The following is a 17,765-nucleotide window of genomic DNA, read 5'->3' as shown; positions in this document are numbered from 1 at the left end:
ATTCCAAGAAAAATCTAAACAAGTTATTTCTCATTATGGATGCACAGAGCTTGCAGTTAAAAGTTATTATGGTATTTGACCTACAGACTGTACAAACCTAAAATATGCAACAATAACAACTTCTTCAGGTTATGTGTGATAGAATACACGGGGGAAGATTCTCAGAAAACCATTTTTTGGAATTAGATTTTTTGTAACAAATGGGTATTTATAGAGCAAGTATTAAAACGTTAATGTAAATAACAGATCCGTTAAGGTTCATGACATTTGCTCCAATGATTCGTTGCAATATGTTAGCTCAATAATAATGAGCTAATTGAATACTCAAATGCCGCAAGTGTCTGTGTTTGTCCATGCTGGAAGCAAAAACTGTCAGGGCTTGATATAAGTACTGGTAGGCAACATGAATGGTGGTTCTGTTTATCATTAACAAAAACAAATAGGCCTCTAGGATTCTAGCAGCATTACAACAACCTTTGGCATAACAACCTTCTGAGAATTTTGCCCATAATGTTCTTTAAAAAAAAAAAAAAGATTCAGGGAAATATGTCCATAAAGTTGGATGACTGTACATATTTTTGATTGAACTTAGGGGTGGGTGTCAGATGATTCTGTCTGTTAGTATGTGATCTGTGCAACTGTGGAAAAGTGGAACATAGAAAGTTTCTACTTTCCCAAAGCTGATAACTGTTATTCTGGATGCACACTGCTCAGCTAAAGTTGAATCATACCATTCTAATTACAACCAGAGACTCAAAATGCATTTGCATGTTTTGCCATTCTAGGTTCTCACAGTGCAGTAATTCAATTTGCAAAAGTTGTGCCCCCTCCTGGCAAGTCTGTGCATATTTGATTGCCAACTATTACTACTATACTTAATGCAACCAAGAGAAGCATTAGCTTTAAATCTAAATGAACATATGTTCACAATCGTAATCATTATGCAGTATTCACTGGTTTAGGGATTTTAATATTGGTATTTCAATTGGCAGATACACAGTGATGCCTAGAAGACTTGACACCCGGTGTTTCAGACTATCCACCAATCATCTGACTGAATGTATCACGAGTTAAAACAAAACCTCCAATGTCAAATAACCTTTAATACAAAAAACAAATGGAAGAGCAATGACACCCCTTTATTACAGATTCGAAATCACTTTTATTATGGTTTATTTATTATATGAGACAAATATAAAGAAGTTACAGCTAGGCCATAAGTTTTGCATCATCCTATAGAATTAACTAATTTTGTTTAATACATTTGAATGAAATCTGCTGAATAATGGTCACATATTGAATTACATACCGCTTTGTAGTTTTCTATATACTTAAAGAAAAACTGACAACAATGGAAAAATGTGACATTTTGAAATCTGACATGAAATACTGTCCTACTATTATGGCTTCCGGTAGACTTCTGCGATATTATTTTGTTGTTTCTTTGATTACATGATTTTAAATAAAATATCTAAATTATGTTCATATAGTTTTTTTTATTTTTTATTATTATGTCTCAATCTTAAGGATGCAAATATTTTGGCCATGGCTGTATGCATTTCATCTATGTTTAAATATCAGGAAACAAAAAGAAAATATAGGGAAAGTGATTAAGGAAAAACGACACATTAAAAGTTTTTGTTGCATATGTTCTGATCAATTGAATGAATATTTAAAATAACAGTGGGTCGGGGCTCCCGAGTGGTGCATCAGGTAAAGGAGTTCCGCGTGGAGTGCAGGATGGAGTGCATGGTGGGCCTGCAGAGTGAAAAGAAGTGGTCAGCTGACGGCACACGCTTCGGAGGACAGCGTGTGTTCGTGTTCGCCGCTCCCAAGTCAGCGCAGGGGTGTTAGTGGTGAGCTGAGCCTAAAAATACAGTTGGATATTTCAAATCAATTGGTGACTACTAAATTATTAAAAATAATAATAATAATAACAAATAATAACAGTGGGTCAAGTCTTTATGTATCCAGCTGTTGAAATCATGTAAGGCCTACAAGAAAGTGACAGAAACCATCTGGATCAGAGACTGCTAGACTGCTTGGCCCTCATTAGACTTGATGGAAGTTTTAAGAACAAACTATTGCTATACTGTCTCACAGAGAACCCAATATTTCCTTTAAAGAAAGCACAGCCTCAAGTATGCAGTGTATTTGTGGTTAGCTCAGTATGCGGTCAGACCTTTAAAACAGTTCCTGAAAATATATATATTTTTTAAAGCTATTGCTGTAGACTACCACATCAAAGTGATCATATACTGTGTAGATTAATTGTGAGGAGACAATGAATATGCATTTTAGGTTGTATTTAGTTAAATAAATAATTACAAGCTACCGAAACCAAATGTGCAACCAGTTTTTTGTTTCCATGTTGTTGTGTTTTTTCTTTTTTTTTACTTAGTATTAGGTAATAATATTATATTCATTATTATTATGCTGTCCAAAAATAAAATAGCACACACAACCAATGTAACCATTAGGTCTTTGTCTGGTGTTGTAGGAATGAGTTGATGGAATTTAAGCTTTTCAAAAAACATAGCTGAAAATGAATTCTGATTTTGAAACTCAAGTAAACACAGTTTTCGAAAATGAATTGCAATATTGTTATTTTATTTCCAGTTCTAGGCTATCTGAACACAGAATAGTGCAGTTTTCAGAAAACTCAAACTTGATGTCAGGAAACCAACTGTATAGTGATTTAACAAAACAATTAGTTTAGGAAAGACTGGAGAAATCAGTTCACCACATGACACATACTAAACAGGCACACAACTGCAGACAAAGTTCATTGTATTCTCTAGTCAACTCTTGCGCTCTGTTCTCACATGGAAATATGAAAACAAAATATTGCTGTAGTCAATATTCTGCATCACATGTGATGTAGATGTAACCACTTATTGCCCCCCCTCCCCCCAAAAAAACCCCAACCCCCCAACCCCCCCGCCTCAGTCTCCATATCAATAAAAAGGAGAGGCATCACAAACACAAGATCCCAGGACCAGAAAAGGCAATGTGCATTTGTGATTCAATAAAGAAAATCCTATGTAAATGAATACAGGGACTGAGGAGGTTATGCCCAAGCAATCAATGATCGTGGCCAATTGCAACTCTTCAGACAGAACATTCATTGTCAGTGTCAGTAATACAACCAAGTGTGACTGTAATTTGACATTGGCCACTGAGCTTTATAGACCTCACCACTATCAAACCTTAACAGATCGGGTCCGGGAAAAAAAAAAAAAAAGTTTATGATGTTAGACTGGACTAACAAGAATTACAATTAGAGAACAAACAATGAATAGATTTGTATGCTGAATATAATACTTAAAACAACTACCAGGATAAAAGGTATTAGCATGATGTGTAATTTATTTATAATTTTGAAACTTTGTTTTTGCTTTTAGAAAAAAATGTGGTACAAACGGTTTTTTAAAATAACAATTTCTGTGATATCTTCAATAAACCACTAGATGGCAACATCTTCTGCAATGCAATTTACTGCATTACAACTGAATTGAATTTACCTAACAGACACACGTGTAATACAGCGTGAGAAAATAGTAGGCACTTTTTTACACAGAGAATTGTGGGAGTCTGGAATCAACTCCCCAGTAATGTTGTTGAAGTTGACACCCTGGGAACCTTCAAGAAGCTGCTTGATGAGATTCTGTGATCAATAAGCTACTAACAACCAAACGAGCAAGATGGGCTGAATGGCCTCCTCTCGTTTGTAACCTTTCTTATCTTATGTATCGTTAAAAAAATATTTCCAAGTCCAACCCAGGAAACCCTAGATTATTACTAAATGAAACAATAATGTAAACATGTATGTGCTTACCAAGGTTCTTCACAATTGAAGAATATACTGTATGTAGTGAGCGTGATGTTCAGGTGCCTCCCATACACTGTAGCCCTGTTACCAGGAGTATGCTTCTCTGTGTGTGAAACTGTGCTACAAGTAGGTCAACTCAACTGACTTGTCCAAAGTCACACAGTAGTTAATGCCCCACTATCTTGCACTTGAGCAATATTTTAATAGTATCATGGTGGTGGAGAACATGTCTGTCTAGTCCTTGCTTGAATAATAATATTTCTCATAACAATGACTCCAAATGAGTTTGTTTAATTATTTTTCAATGCCGTCACTCTAGACAGTAAGCTGCAGGTATGCCGAGCCTGGTTTCATGAATAGCGATGTGTGTTTTTTATTACATTTCTCTCAGAGGTTTTTACTTCCTGTTACACAACTAGGTTTTTTAAACTATTTTAACAATTAGTAGTAGGAATGGTTCCAGGTTCTCATAAACAGCAGTCATTTAGTACAGAGGGTCAATTTAAACCACAGAAAATATGCACAGATAACAGTGATTTGGGTTGAATTGTTGAGTTTAACAGCCCTTCAAGAGTGTCATGCTCACTTTCCCCCAGCCTAGTTTGTATACATGGTGTTATCTGCAGAAGCAGCTGCAAGTTCTCTTTCAACTAACACCTGTTAAAGCTGTCCTTGCGCTTATACTGCAGACAAACATGTTTACCTACTACTTAACAAGTTTGACTACCTTTTAATGTAAAATATGACATTCCTGTCAGAAAGGTTATTTCAAATCAGCAGTCAAACATGTTCAAAAAGCATTTGTGCTAACTGTTCTAACATGCTAGGTTTTGAACTGAACCAGCAAGGCAGTCTAACACACTTTTGGCAGCCAGTGTAATGCAGTCCAGATACTTGGAAACTCCCACAATCACAGTTCAGACAATCTGATAATTCCTAGTAATGGAGAATAATACCCATTCTCTAAACTGCAATCCACAAAACACTGTTTAGTTCAGCAAGCAGGATTGAATGCTCAGGTTCTTACCATTACTTTAAAAGCTGGTCACTCCTGATAATAAGATATCCCTTGTTGTATAGGATGCTTTGTAAAAAAAAAAATGAAATCCATATCATTACAGTATGTCTCAACACAGGAACCTTGGGACATGTATACTAGTATCCAGGATCTGGTGGCTGACTGTATGCGACACCTTGCACCTCCCCCTTGGAGAAGAGAATGTATTTTATTTGCTGCCTCTTTCTGTAACTACTGTGACCCTGGACACATTCACAGCATATCATGTGGGCAACGATGACAGTGTCTCTAGAGAAAATAAAGCCTGTCACAGATACAGTAGGTACACTTTAATTTATCATAAACTCTGGGAGTATCTGTGAAGTTCAGTAAAGTGAATTCCTTTGAGATAATTAGCACACTTTTCATTAAAAAAAACAATGATGTGTGTATAATTACACCTGAAATTAGCATCTGGGGCGATTTAGAACAGATTGAACTCAATAGGGACACCTAAGACAATAATAGTAACATTGTTTAAGGTAATAATCACGTTATTAAAAGTGTGTTGTATTATTATTAATTGTTTCTTAGCAGATGCCCTTATGCAGGGCGACTTACAATTGTTACAAGATATCACATTATTTTTACATATAATTATATACAGTTGGGTTTTTACTGAAGCAATCTAGATAAAGTACCTTGCTTAAGGGTACAGCAGCAGTGTCCTCCACCTGGGATTGAACCCACGACCCTCCGGTCAAGAGTCCAGCGCCCTAACCACTACGCCACACTGCTGCCCATCGCTACTCCACACTGTTTTACAAGCTGAATTTTCACTGAAGTTCACCTGTCCCTTCTGAAACGCATATACCGTAAGTCAGCTGAATATTTAACATAATACATTAAAGAATAAGATTAGGGGGTAACTACAGATATAAATATGATTCTAGATATAACTTTTTATTTTTTTACCTCACCAGTAATCATTCTTTACTCCTCCTTTCTACTGCATGACATTGAAAAAAATCTGTATGTTGTTTGTCACCGTACCATGTTTCAACATGATTACTGGCTAATAGCGATAATTTACATACGGTACTAATAAGAAACAAAAATAGGCCACATTTGAGTAACAAAGCAAATGTTATGGTGACAAACCCTGAATAAAAAGCAAAACCAAGCAAATCTGTTTAACTTTTCCAGAGTAACTCAGTCATGACATTTTCTGGTCATAAATAATCCTACAGTTTTGTTTACAGATTAAAGGTAATGAACCGTCTCCAGTGGTTTTTATTACAAGAAAATGTATGGAATGTACTGCATTTAAAAAAAAAAAAATAGTGAAACTAAGTTTGATTATGTATGCATACTATAACTTACAATACAATAATATACTATATAGAATACTATAGATAGCATTTTAGTGCACAATGTTCACTGAAAAAATGCTATACTCTAATTATACTAGCTGCACACTTTGAGATGCAGTTTTTTGTTAACAAGGACCCATTTGCGTGCACTTTCTCATGTGTATTACAAGGTGCTGTAAAGTGGCTGAGACAAAAGCAGGAAGGCCAGGGGAGAGCAGGCTGCTGCCCCCTGCTGTAATGCTATGCAAAGTACTTTGTTTTCGTTGCATGACGGAGGATAATAGAACTACACAGTGAATAAGAGCTCCCATTGATTGCTTCTCTAGCTGTCAATTAAATATTCTTCTCATGTCTGGCAGGTTTTCTCTTCGATCAGGGTTTAGCGAACTGCATCTGTAAGTTTAATATCTTGCTTTGTCTCTCCTTCCACCCAGTTTAATACATTTAGAAATACATAGCTAGCAACAGCTTTACTAAAGGCTGTAGTATTTTTCTGTTCAATAAATGTATCTACAACTTTAAACACTCAATCATAAATTCCGAGGTAATATTATCAGAAATGTTAGGCAATCGTTTTAGCAAATGCTTTCCACAGTGTTATATCATATATTCTTACAAGCATATTCAGATATTTTAAAATGCTTATTAGAAACTCAAGTGTGCTAGTGTGTAATGCTGAATATGAAATTCCCTCATTTTTCACAAGCATCATTTCATCTAAAGAGTGTGAAGTAGTCCTAAAGTATTCCAGCATCTTTCACAACGGAACAAGGTGCCTTTTATTGGACCATTGTAGCTTACGACAGTAATTACTGACACAAAGTGATGCTAAGGGTTACACTCTCCCTGGGAAATGAGAGAATGGGAAACGTGTGCTGAAGAATGAATTAGTCAAAGCCTGGGAATCTCACCTCTGTCATTAAATAAACAAAGCCACTCCTCTTGAAGGGACAGATCAGTGAAACTCATCAGGCGTGACACTTTGCTTTTGAGTTCTAAAAAAACACTTTGTGAATTAGACCTAGTGTCAACACTAGAAGCCAATAAACATGTTTGGAAGTTATTTTTATTACTAAAATGATTTACATTTCATGTATGTATTGACTTTCTCAATTACAGTGTTCAATCTGTGGCCAACCCAGACAATGCAAAGTCTACACTGCAGAAACCATTTTTAGAAATGAAAATTAAGAACAAATATCTCACCCAGTCATTTTCCATTGGCAGCAAGTAGGTAACATTTGGGGTAGCACTGCAGACGAAGGACAACTTTTTTTTTGTATGTATTCAAGGAAACTAAGCTAGTTAGTGAATAAGCAGTATAACTTCACACTTTGGTATTATCGAGATGGTTAATATACAATATTTACTTACATGCCAATGGGGAAACAGGTTCTTAGAGAATCTAACCTTTCCATTTCCTCTACATGATGTCATTCAATCAAGAGCAGAATTGCTCTTAGGCAACTGTTAATAAATGTCGAAACCATTTGAAACTCTAAATGCTTTGCACATTGTATAGAGTGTGTGTCAATGAAGAGCCACGCGTTAACTGGGATAGACATAAAAACTACTTAAACTCAGTTTGGAATAAGAAAATATGCAAAGCACAATAAAAAAAGGCTTTGTACATGCTTTGGGAATTCCTGTTAACCTTATTGCAGTTTGCGACAGGGCCAAATGCAGTTCTGGAAACATGTGCTGCAAAGAATGGTTTGTTCTATTTCTTTCTGTTCTGTAATATTTAAAACTGATGTATATTGTTTACCAGTTACAAATTATATTTACTATGCACCCAGACTGTGGTCAAGAACATCTATGAAAAAAATGGAGTCTCCTTTCCTTAGCAGAGACCACTTATCTTCCAAAGTCTCAAATGGAATGTGCAGTGTTGTGGGTTGGAGCAGGGATGGAAATAAGACTCACATTGCATAGCAGTTTTACCCATTCCAGCTTTTACTACAAGTTTGATCAGCCATAGTGTATAGGTAACAAGATCAAATGTGTCTTATTAAACTCATAGTACAACCAGGAATGGATCCAACTGCTATGCAATGGGAGTCTTATTTCTATACCTGGTTGGAGTCATCTTAATTGGGGAAATGAGTGAAGTTTATTCCAATACTGTTGCAATTGGATTATGGTCTGTCAATAAGGTAAGCCAAAGATACCGTAATTGTTGACCCCATATCATTCATGACTTCAAAACTCTCAATCATAATGCAAAATGCTACGTCGAAACTAAATCGAGAAAAGTTTCAGCTGATGCCTTCTTCAGTGTCCAGCAACAACGGAACACTTGTCTACTTGAGTTAAGTTTATTAAAAGTTTTTCCATACCTGTATATCAGGACACAAGTACAGTAGCTCTGCCTGTAGGTGACATGAGTGGGTACAGTAATCAATCTAGGGGACCATAGACTAGTTTGATAACTAACATATCCCCATTGGCCTGATCAAATACCAGTTTTATTTTGACCCTGTGGGAAGGTAAAATATATGATTATGTCCTTTTCTGGATACATCACAGCTTTATGACACTTAGGCATCCTGGTGTCAATAGGAATCAGTGGCTTTTCAATATATCCTCAGATTCAGATACTCTCAATAATATGTGCTTAAGAATGTCCCTGCCAAGTTTCATCACAATTAGATAAGCTGTTTTTTAGATGTAAATGTATTATTGACTGGTATATAACTTTATACTTTATACCTTGTTATACTGTAGGCTATATTAAAACAGCATCTTCATTGTTCATTAAAACTACAATTCGAAATAATACAACACCCTACTATTGCTTTTATAAACTATTAGAATAACCAAGGCTTTGGAAACTTTACATTCTTAAATGAAATGTGGAGAGTAACTAGATGTAAATATATACGGTACAGATTTGTAAGTAGCTTGTTAATGCACAGTATACTTTTCAACCAGCTTTAGCTCCAGCTCCACTGTTCTAATAAATATTCAGAGTTTCCTGGAGAAAGGCTCATTAATATCCAATAAGATAACCAATTAGATTCGCGATGCATAAATGAATATGTAAGTTATAATTGCCCAATGAATCGCCTGAGTTTCTCCCGAATATGCAACGAGCTCCTTGGCTGTCGTGCAAATAAAGGCAGATAGCGGACCTCAGAATGAGGCACAAACTTTTTTTTACTGACAGCTTTTCAGCTATGGTGTGCGCGTTCGTAAGCTAGGGAATGTGAGTGTCCAACTGAAGGGAGAAAGTCGTGGGGAAACAAAAAAAGGAAAACACTTTCACGGAGAGGAAAGTGAATGATTGATCCTAAAAGGAACTTTAACCCGATACAGTAGGTGTGATTTAAAAGAGAGAGAGAGAGAGAGAGAGAGAGAGAGAGAGAGAGAGAGAGAGAGAGAACAGAACGGTGGGGAAAAGGAGTAAATCTTTGCAAAGATGAGCTTGTTGTCTGCCATAGACACCAGTGCCTCTGTGTACCAGCCTGCCCAGCTCCTCAACTGGGTTTATCTGTCTTTACAAGACACTCACCAGACCAGTGCATTTGATGCCTTTAGACCAGAGCCTAATTCTTCCCACCCGGATCTCAACTACACCAAGACTGCTGCTGCTGATTTGAGCGCCTCTCTAAATTCCAACTATCTCAACAACTTCTTCCAGCTCCAGAGGAATGAGGTTAGACAGTTTTTGAGTGTGTATGTTTCTTTTCAAAACAGAGTATTTATTGTACAGACTCGAAGCACGAAACATATGCAACATGTCACGTAATGTTTTGTTTAGAACTCTGAAAGTAATTATTTTAGGAAAACGTTGAAGCAGAACTTTGCATGGTAACTGGTTTATAATATGGACATCCCCCCGCCATGATGTGAACGAAGAATATGAAAGTTTTAAAGTTGCAGTGCACTTTTTTTTCTTTTTCCCCCCTGGTTTCATATTAACATTTCATCAGTTTCCGTTGCATAATATATTTTGAATACATATTCAATCTTTCACGTAGAAAAAAAAACTGTCATCTTATGTACCAAATGCACTCACTTTATTCTTAGAATATATTAATGTTGTAAACTTCAGTGTTCTTTGCCATGACATAGACAATTTGGGTTCAATGAAAATTGTCAACTGGATTGATGACAAGTTTGCACGATGATCCAATTCAAATACAACTTTGTTGACAGTTTTGTTACTTCTAAACGGATTTATCAACAACCATACGTTACAATAGACCACAGGCCGGGTATCTACAATTTACAAATCACAAATACATTAACGAAAACTATCGAGCAGTTGTTTGCCTGTAGATGAATAATTTTGCCGATAAACAATATTTGCAACAATATAAAAATATTTACCGTATGTGATGTCAAGCAGCATTAGTTGCTCCAACAGCAGTGCAATATTATTATCTTGAATTTATAATACAATACTATTTTTACAAAATCAAAAAATATTAGTAATGTAGAAGTTCGGCTTTTATTTACCTTCAAACTAATCTCTACACGAGTCTTGACAAAATCATTACTGTTTTTTTTCTTTCTTTCTTTCTTTTTTACGGTTTAAATTGCATAATCCAAACATAATAAAATATTGATCCATTTTTAAAGTGAAAAAAAAAAACACTTACAAAATGTAGCCGACCTTGAATAAAACGACTTGTTAGTGTTTGTATTGAAGTTTCGTCTCTTTAACTCTTGTGCAGAACTCTTGTGAGCGAGATTGACACATAGCTGCGTGCTGTTCTTAGAAAGTGACCTGGTATAAGCCAAAATAGTAACAAATGGTGGAGGAGACTGTAAATAGTGTACAGCAGGCAAGAATTTAGTTGGGGAAACTATCCTTGAATAAGCATCAAGCAGAGCAATGTCTGGATGTGTGACATGCAGACAGATTAGGTATGTCGATATCACAGGGTGAATTTGGCTAATCAGACGATAATAATAATCATATGTTGTACTGGCCCTAAAACAACTTTTGACTGGTGTAACAATATCACCTCTACGTTTAACAAAACAACGTCACTGTTAGATACACAATACAGCACTTAGAAAATGACTGCATTTTATTAAATACAAGGAATTTGTTCACCAGTTCACGCCATCCAAGTTGATTATGATGTATTTTCAGTATGCACTTAAAATATAACAGACTGCACTTAAACTGTTGGTTTAATATGTGGTAAATGTATGTACACTGTATAAAACATTGCTTACAATTACTGACCTGTGGCAGCATAACATTACATCTTTTAATTTTGTAACACCTGATCAGAATAAATAACTCTGTTTACAAACACAAGTAGGTGAATTTTGGGGAACAGTAATTCCTTTATGGTGATTGGCTTGTTATACCTATAGCTACCTCCAATTACCATTTTATTTAAATGAGTAATATCTCGTTATATATTTAATGACTGACTAAACCAGATTTTTTTTTTTGTGAAGACTTTGGTTCATAGAAACAAGTTTTAAACCAAATTTAAATGTGGACATTTAAAAAAAAGTAATTTGTATATTGGTGTTTCTGTATCACATTACATGACTACTGTGATGTGTAAAATGCCCCACAGGCTTGTATTAGAATAGTAGAATTTGTGACATAAAAAGTGCAAAATCTTGAATTTAGTTTTTTAGAAAGTGGGTTATACTGTCATTATAAATTGTGTATGGTATGCATGCAGAAAATAATTAAATGAAAGTAATGACATATTTTGCTTGTTAAATTATTATACTGTGTACAGTTTATAAGATCATACCAAGATTCTGGTTTTACGTAATTTGTGAACTAAAGTGAATTGTAATGCATTACAAGTATAATTGGTTACATTACAAACCTTCCAGCTGTTTAATCAGGAGGATAACATCCATCAGGAGTGAAATAGATACTAAAGAACTGCATGATTTAATTCTTTCCAAAATACAACATGTTGAGGAAACCTCTGTGTATGACTTACACTCCCTGTATCAGCTGTAGTTCTAGTTGGCACTAATGTAGACTTTCAGGCTTGTAGTCAGTCCATGTTACAACAAACAATCTAGTGGCTGGCATGATCTTAATGGTTTCAAGGCTGTGTTCATAAAACTATTAGCTTGTGAGATAACTCTGCCTATCTGTTATTCATCACTTCTCTGTACATTTCTCTTGCTGGTCTTTACCTTGTGGGTTATTTTGTATACATACTGTTCAATTTATTATATGGTCACTAAGGAAGCAGACATTTCAAGGCGGCTTGCAAACCAGCAATAGTGATACAGTATTGTGAAACGGGTAAATGCGTCTCTAGGGAAACTAAATGGAAATAAGCAAAACTGCAAAACAAGGAACACGATCTGCAGATTTGTAGAGCACAAGGAAGATATTTTAACCCATGATAACAAAATTCCCAGTTTTTGGATTTGTATTCTAGGGTCAAAAAGGTTAGTGCATTGCATTGCAAAAAAACAACAAAACAACAACAACAACAACTGTTAAGCCGTGCATTGGCCTCGGACAGCAGGTATAAGAGCTCCTATTGGGATTTGCAAAAAGTAATTTGCGCAGTGAATGGCCCTCCTTGTGTCTTAATATAGTGCCTGTGTGTTAGAACAGTGTTTTGGTGTCAGTGGGCAGTTATTAAGGGATGGAAGACTGAAAAGGTCCCCTGCTGATTTTATAACCTGAATTGAAGAGTTCACCAAGGTCCAGCCTCTTCCATCAGCCAAGTATGTGGTCGCCCTATTTGAGCCTGTAGGATATATTCCACCAGTGTGGGTTTAGCAGTGTGCTACTTTTTTGTTTGCAATCTGAATATTAGATAAGTATTGTTGACCACCCTAATACTTATTCCAAATTTAAGATGTCACTGAGATATTATGGAAACAATGAGATGTAAGATTGGTCTTGCAGTTAGTTTTATTGCACTGTGAAGTAATAACATGTGTTCAGTGAAATAATGCTAATATCATGTAACCACTTTCAGTGGATAGGTTTACATTCCATTGAGATTGGAGGAATTTCTTTTAATTGTATTTTCAATGTGAATAATTGCCAATATTCTCATGCAGGGGAGTAAGTGGAGCAACATATTGTACTGAGTACTATTTTCAATGAGAATTATCTCTGGAAGTGCAGACCAAGCTGTAACACTTAACGAAAGTATATTAAACTTCCTTTACTGGGGGAATTGAAGGTGGTAAAGATTAGAAAGATGTAGTCCCAAGAGAAGGAAATCTCAGGGTTTTACCAAGTTTGGGGGAAAAATGTATCAGAGATGTAAATTCACAAGCAAAGTACAGGATCCTCCAATTTCGGAGGAATATCCTGAGATATAGTGAATGGTGAATGATTTTGAGATATCTATTTGTATACAGATGGTTTTAGTGATTGCAGCTATTTAAAGTACATATGGTAACAGTGTTATCTATAAAGTATGTTTAAATGCTGCTTTAGTTCCACTTTCATTGAATTAAAGAAAAAGTATTCAAATGTAAACAGTTCTAATAATAACAATACTAAAAATACTGGGTCAATTGCAGTGTACCAGTTACTTAGTCCATATCAAGTGGATTAGAATACGGACTAGAAAATGATACAAATCCATCTAACTTAGTCTTGATTGCAGTGTACCAAACACATGATCCCAGTAATTGGTTTACCTGATTGGAACAAGTGGAACAAGATAGACCGATAATGAGGACTAACCTACAGCGATGGCCAAACGTTTTGCATCACCCTATAGAATTAACACATTTTGCTTCATAAAGTCGAATGAAACCTGCTAAATAATGCTATGTTAACATTTTTACATTACATATGTAGTTTTCCATATACCTACCAAAAAAATGACAGATTGAAAAATGTGATATTTCGAAATCTAACATGAAACACTGTACTATTATGGCTTCCGGTAGACATTTGCAATATCATTTTGTAGTTTCTTTGATTAAATGATTTTAAATAAAATATCTAAATTATGTTCATACCGAATCTGGTATAATCTGATAAAATTCAGTGTCAGATAAATATATAAAGGGATCCCTGTACTAAAGAAAAACACATTTTATTACATCAAACATATTTACGTAAAAATAAATGACAGATCATACTTGCGTTAAACCGAAAACGGTATCAAAGGTACATGCTTAAAAAGTTTATTTTAAATGTAGGACCTATATATATATTGAGTTAGACTTTTTCTCATGGATCTGACTGCCCGAACGTGACAGACATAAGAAATGTACAGAATAAAGTTTTCAGATGTACTTGTCATTTTAGAAGAAAAATGCAGCTGTCTCAAAAAAATGTAAGCAGTAAATGCTTAGGACAAGCAAGCGTACTAAGTTAGTCTTATTCTTCACAGTACTAAGTTAATCCACTTGAACAGGATCATCACGAATCTGATTTGGTACGCTGCAATCAGGATCTTGTTTAGTCTGATTTAGCAGATGATCCACCTGTGATGATTAACTTCTGGTACACTGCAATTGACCCACTAGGTTTGAACCACTTAAATACACCTTCACTCTCTTTCATTTCCACTCCTACATTTTGCTTGGGATTTGGGACATGTGATGTTGTCTAAACAAATTATGTGTTGGAAGCTATTCTGAAATGTTGGCTGTTTATAGTGCCTCAATCCCACAAGCATCTCTTTTCTGACTACACCAACCCATTGCACTAGAATACTGGCACCGTCCACCTAACAAATCACCATCATAATAACGAACACCATGCTCCGCTCCCGACCAATGTTCTCATATCCTTATAAGGCTGTGGCGTATAGCTTGGTACCACCAGAGCATTACATACACGTTTGTAACTGTCACAGGGTTTTTCCAGGATTCATAATAAAGTTTAAACCAAGCATGGTTCTTTCTGTGGTACAGTTTAGTATATTGCAGGAAAACACATTACAAATTAAATAGAAAATTTGAATTGCAAAACACAGAATGATTTTACTTGAACTGCACATTTCTTGGAATATATGTTGTTGCATACACAACATTTTTAAAATCAGGTGAACATTTTAGAAGGGAGCACCTAAAAAGTCTGGCCTGGCTACAACAGATTAGCTGCAAAATGCAATAAAAACAAGCACTGGTATTTGTGACAGTATATAGTATTAGAGAGGGGTTATGCTGTACAAGGTACCACTACAACGAAACATACATAATTATGAAATTGCCTTTTGCATGCAATTGTCAATGTTTATTTTAATACAATCAACGACAACCTACTTTCTGAAAATGTGATTTTCTTTTTTTGCAATATTAAAATGGTTGTTTAAGAGGTTTCTTCAAAAATGCACTCTTTCCGTTATATGACAATTCATCACATTTTTCTTGTGCTTTTCACACAGGCCATAAATAACAGTCTGTATAAGAGTGCCTCGCCCTATGGCTCCCTCAATAACATTGTGGATGGACTGAGCTCCCTGACGGACCATTTCTCTGACCTATCTCTCTCCTCGGAGCCAAGGAAACCCAGCAAACGACCACCTCCAAACTACCTGTGCCATCTGTGCTTTAACAAGGGACACTACATCAAGGACTGCCCACAGGTAAGACCGTGACATTACAACCACAGAAGCAACCTGAAGGGATATGACCCTCTGTAGAGGTGGTGGTTCATTCTCAATGTACAGTCCTCTGATTTATTGTGTAACGTTTGTTTGTGACCTGTAGTTTCATTTCCTGGTCAGCCTACTGACCATAGGCACAGTATTTTAGAGCAGGCACATTTTCAATGTGTTCTGTAAGTTTACTCTGTGATAGTTTAAAGTGCAGAGCCCAAGAGGTTCAAGGATTGTACACAAAGAGCAACAAAAAGGGACAACAAATATTTACACAGCAGTGGATTAAAACGTAATTATTGTTGTTCAACAAGCAGGTTGATGCATTGCATTAGCGATATCCTCCATGAGTGACCCACTTTTAGTCACTCATAACTTCCCATTGTGCCCTGTTTATACACTACCAGGTTTTCCCATCTTAAAATGAGTTATTTTCATTCAACATCATCCATATCCTACTTTTTATTCACCCAGAATGTAAACAATTCTCTGCATGTCATATTTTCATTCTTTGGCTTTAGTTGCCTTCAAATTGTGAAGGCAAGTCTATAATTAGAATTATTATCTTGCCAGCAGCTGCCTATAAACTATACAAAATAAATCCAAATGATAAATTCCTGATATTTTTAAATACAAACCATAAAATCACAGTGTACTTGTTAAATTATGTATTATACAAATTGTGGATTTGTGTATTGCGCCAATTTTATCTGAGAAGTTCTTCACACTTCAACACAATTATGAAATCACTGTTTGGTCTTCACACAAATGAACATACTTAACTTTTTTTTGACACTTGAGGATATCCAAAGGGCAAAAACAAATCCAATGCTGGGAAGATCTTAATTGGTCTAACCAGAATTGTCTTTGTCTACATGCATGTAAAAATAGTTTGTGACAGTGGTAAGATTATAAGATTTAATTAAAAGCAAAATTTATGTATAGTAGGCAGTACATATATATATATATATATATATATATATATATATATATATATATATATATATATATTTTAATGATGTATGGATTACTGGAAATGTATTTTTCAAATCTGTACAGAATAAAATGCGTAGAACAGGTGCCAACAATTATGTGGCAGATGTGGAAATCAAATTCTTTGAAGAGCAGTTAAGTGGCTTGTGGTGGCATTCACTGTTGTGCAGAAAAGTGGCTCTTCAAGCAGAAAACATGAATGACGTTTACATCAGCAATAGGTTTACATATACAGTGTTCTGTGCCACACTATTCGTTTTAATGTATAATATAAATCCTTTGGTTCAAGCTCCATAGCTCAGTATTGAAAGGCATATAGCGTGAAGTCTTAAAATAAACTTGCTAATATTAGCATGCTAAGGGGTGCTTTGGTCCCTTAACCGAGCACTAGGGGTGGGTGATATGCCTCAAAAAATATATCACAATGGAATCCATTTTATCATGTATTGGAACAAAATGTCATGTACCATTAGAGGAACAACAGCCCCATAGAAGGATATTACCACTTCCATGCTTGACAGTAGGTATGGTGTGCTTTTAATTGTAAAGTTAGAAAAACTAAGATAAAAAGCTAGTTTGTAAAAGTAGAACAATAAAGAGTCTAAAACACATTCAAATGTGTGTTTGTAAGTCTTTTTTTCTATGCTACTGTAACATAAAAAATTTATAAATAGCCTACTTAAAATGCCAGAATGACAGTTTGGCATGACTAGGCTTCTGGTTTTAAACAGAGCATTAGATGACAACTGGTTCTGATATCAACTCAGTGGTCTTGGTATTTAATTTACTGTCTACAATTACCGTTGCTGTAGGCATTTTATGAAAATTTAAAAATTAAATTTTAATGGTGTCTATAAATTAAAACAAAACATTTCTAATGCCGATAAGCCATTGAAATCATTCATCCCAGCTGGCATTGCTGCATGAGAAGCCAGGCAGATCATATCCAAGCAACCTGAGCAGCTTCTGTCTGTAAAGATGAGCTCAGAGGAATGAGAATAATACCGGTAGGTGTATCACCTGACCTTTATCATGGTGTA

The 17,765-nt window shown here is 35.5% G+C and overlaps 1 protein-coding gene across 2 annotated transcripts in view; it reads left to right on the top strand.

Annotated features, from left to right (window-relative positions):
- The first annotated feature begins 9,305 nt into the window (after positions 1 to 9,305).
- LOC117418198 (zinc finger CCHC domain-containing protein 24) overlaps positions 9,306 to 17,765 on the top strand; it is a 55,463-nt gene continuing 47,003 nt past the window's right edge. Inside the window, exons 1-2 of one of the 2 annotated variants that reach the window (XM_058985033.1) lie at positions 9,306 to 9,860; positions 15,520 to 15,720. In XM_058985033.1, coding sequence (XP_058841016.1) covers positions 9,624 to 9,860; positions 15,520 to 15,720 — 438 coding nt within the window. In that variant the 5' untranslated portion in view covers positions 9,306 to 9,623. The remainder of the gene's footprint in view (positions 9,861 to 15,519; positions 15,721 to 17,765) is intronic. The other variant, XM_034030933.3, reaches the window with a different exon arrangement.

The sequence above is a fragment of the Acipenser ruthenus genome, chromosome 13 (genome assembly GCF_902713425.1).
Source record: "Acipenser ruthenus chromosome 13, fAciRut3.2 maternal haplotype, whole genome shotgun sequence".
NCBI classification, from domain to species: Eukaryota; Metazoa; Chordata; class Actinopteri; order Acipenseriformes; family Acipenseridae; genus Acipenser; species Acipenser ruthenus.
The sequence above is the reverse complement of the archived record's forward strand: the minus strand, read 5'-3'. Positions and strand labels throughout refer to the sequence as shown.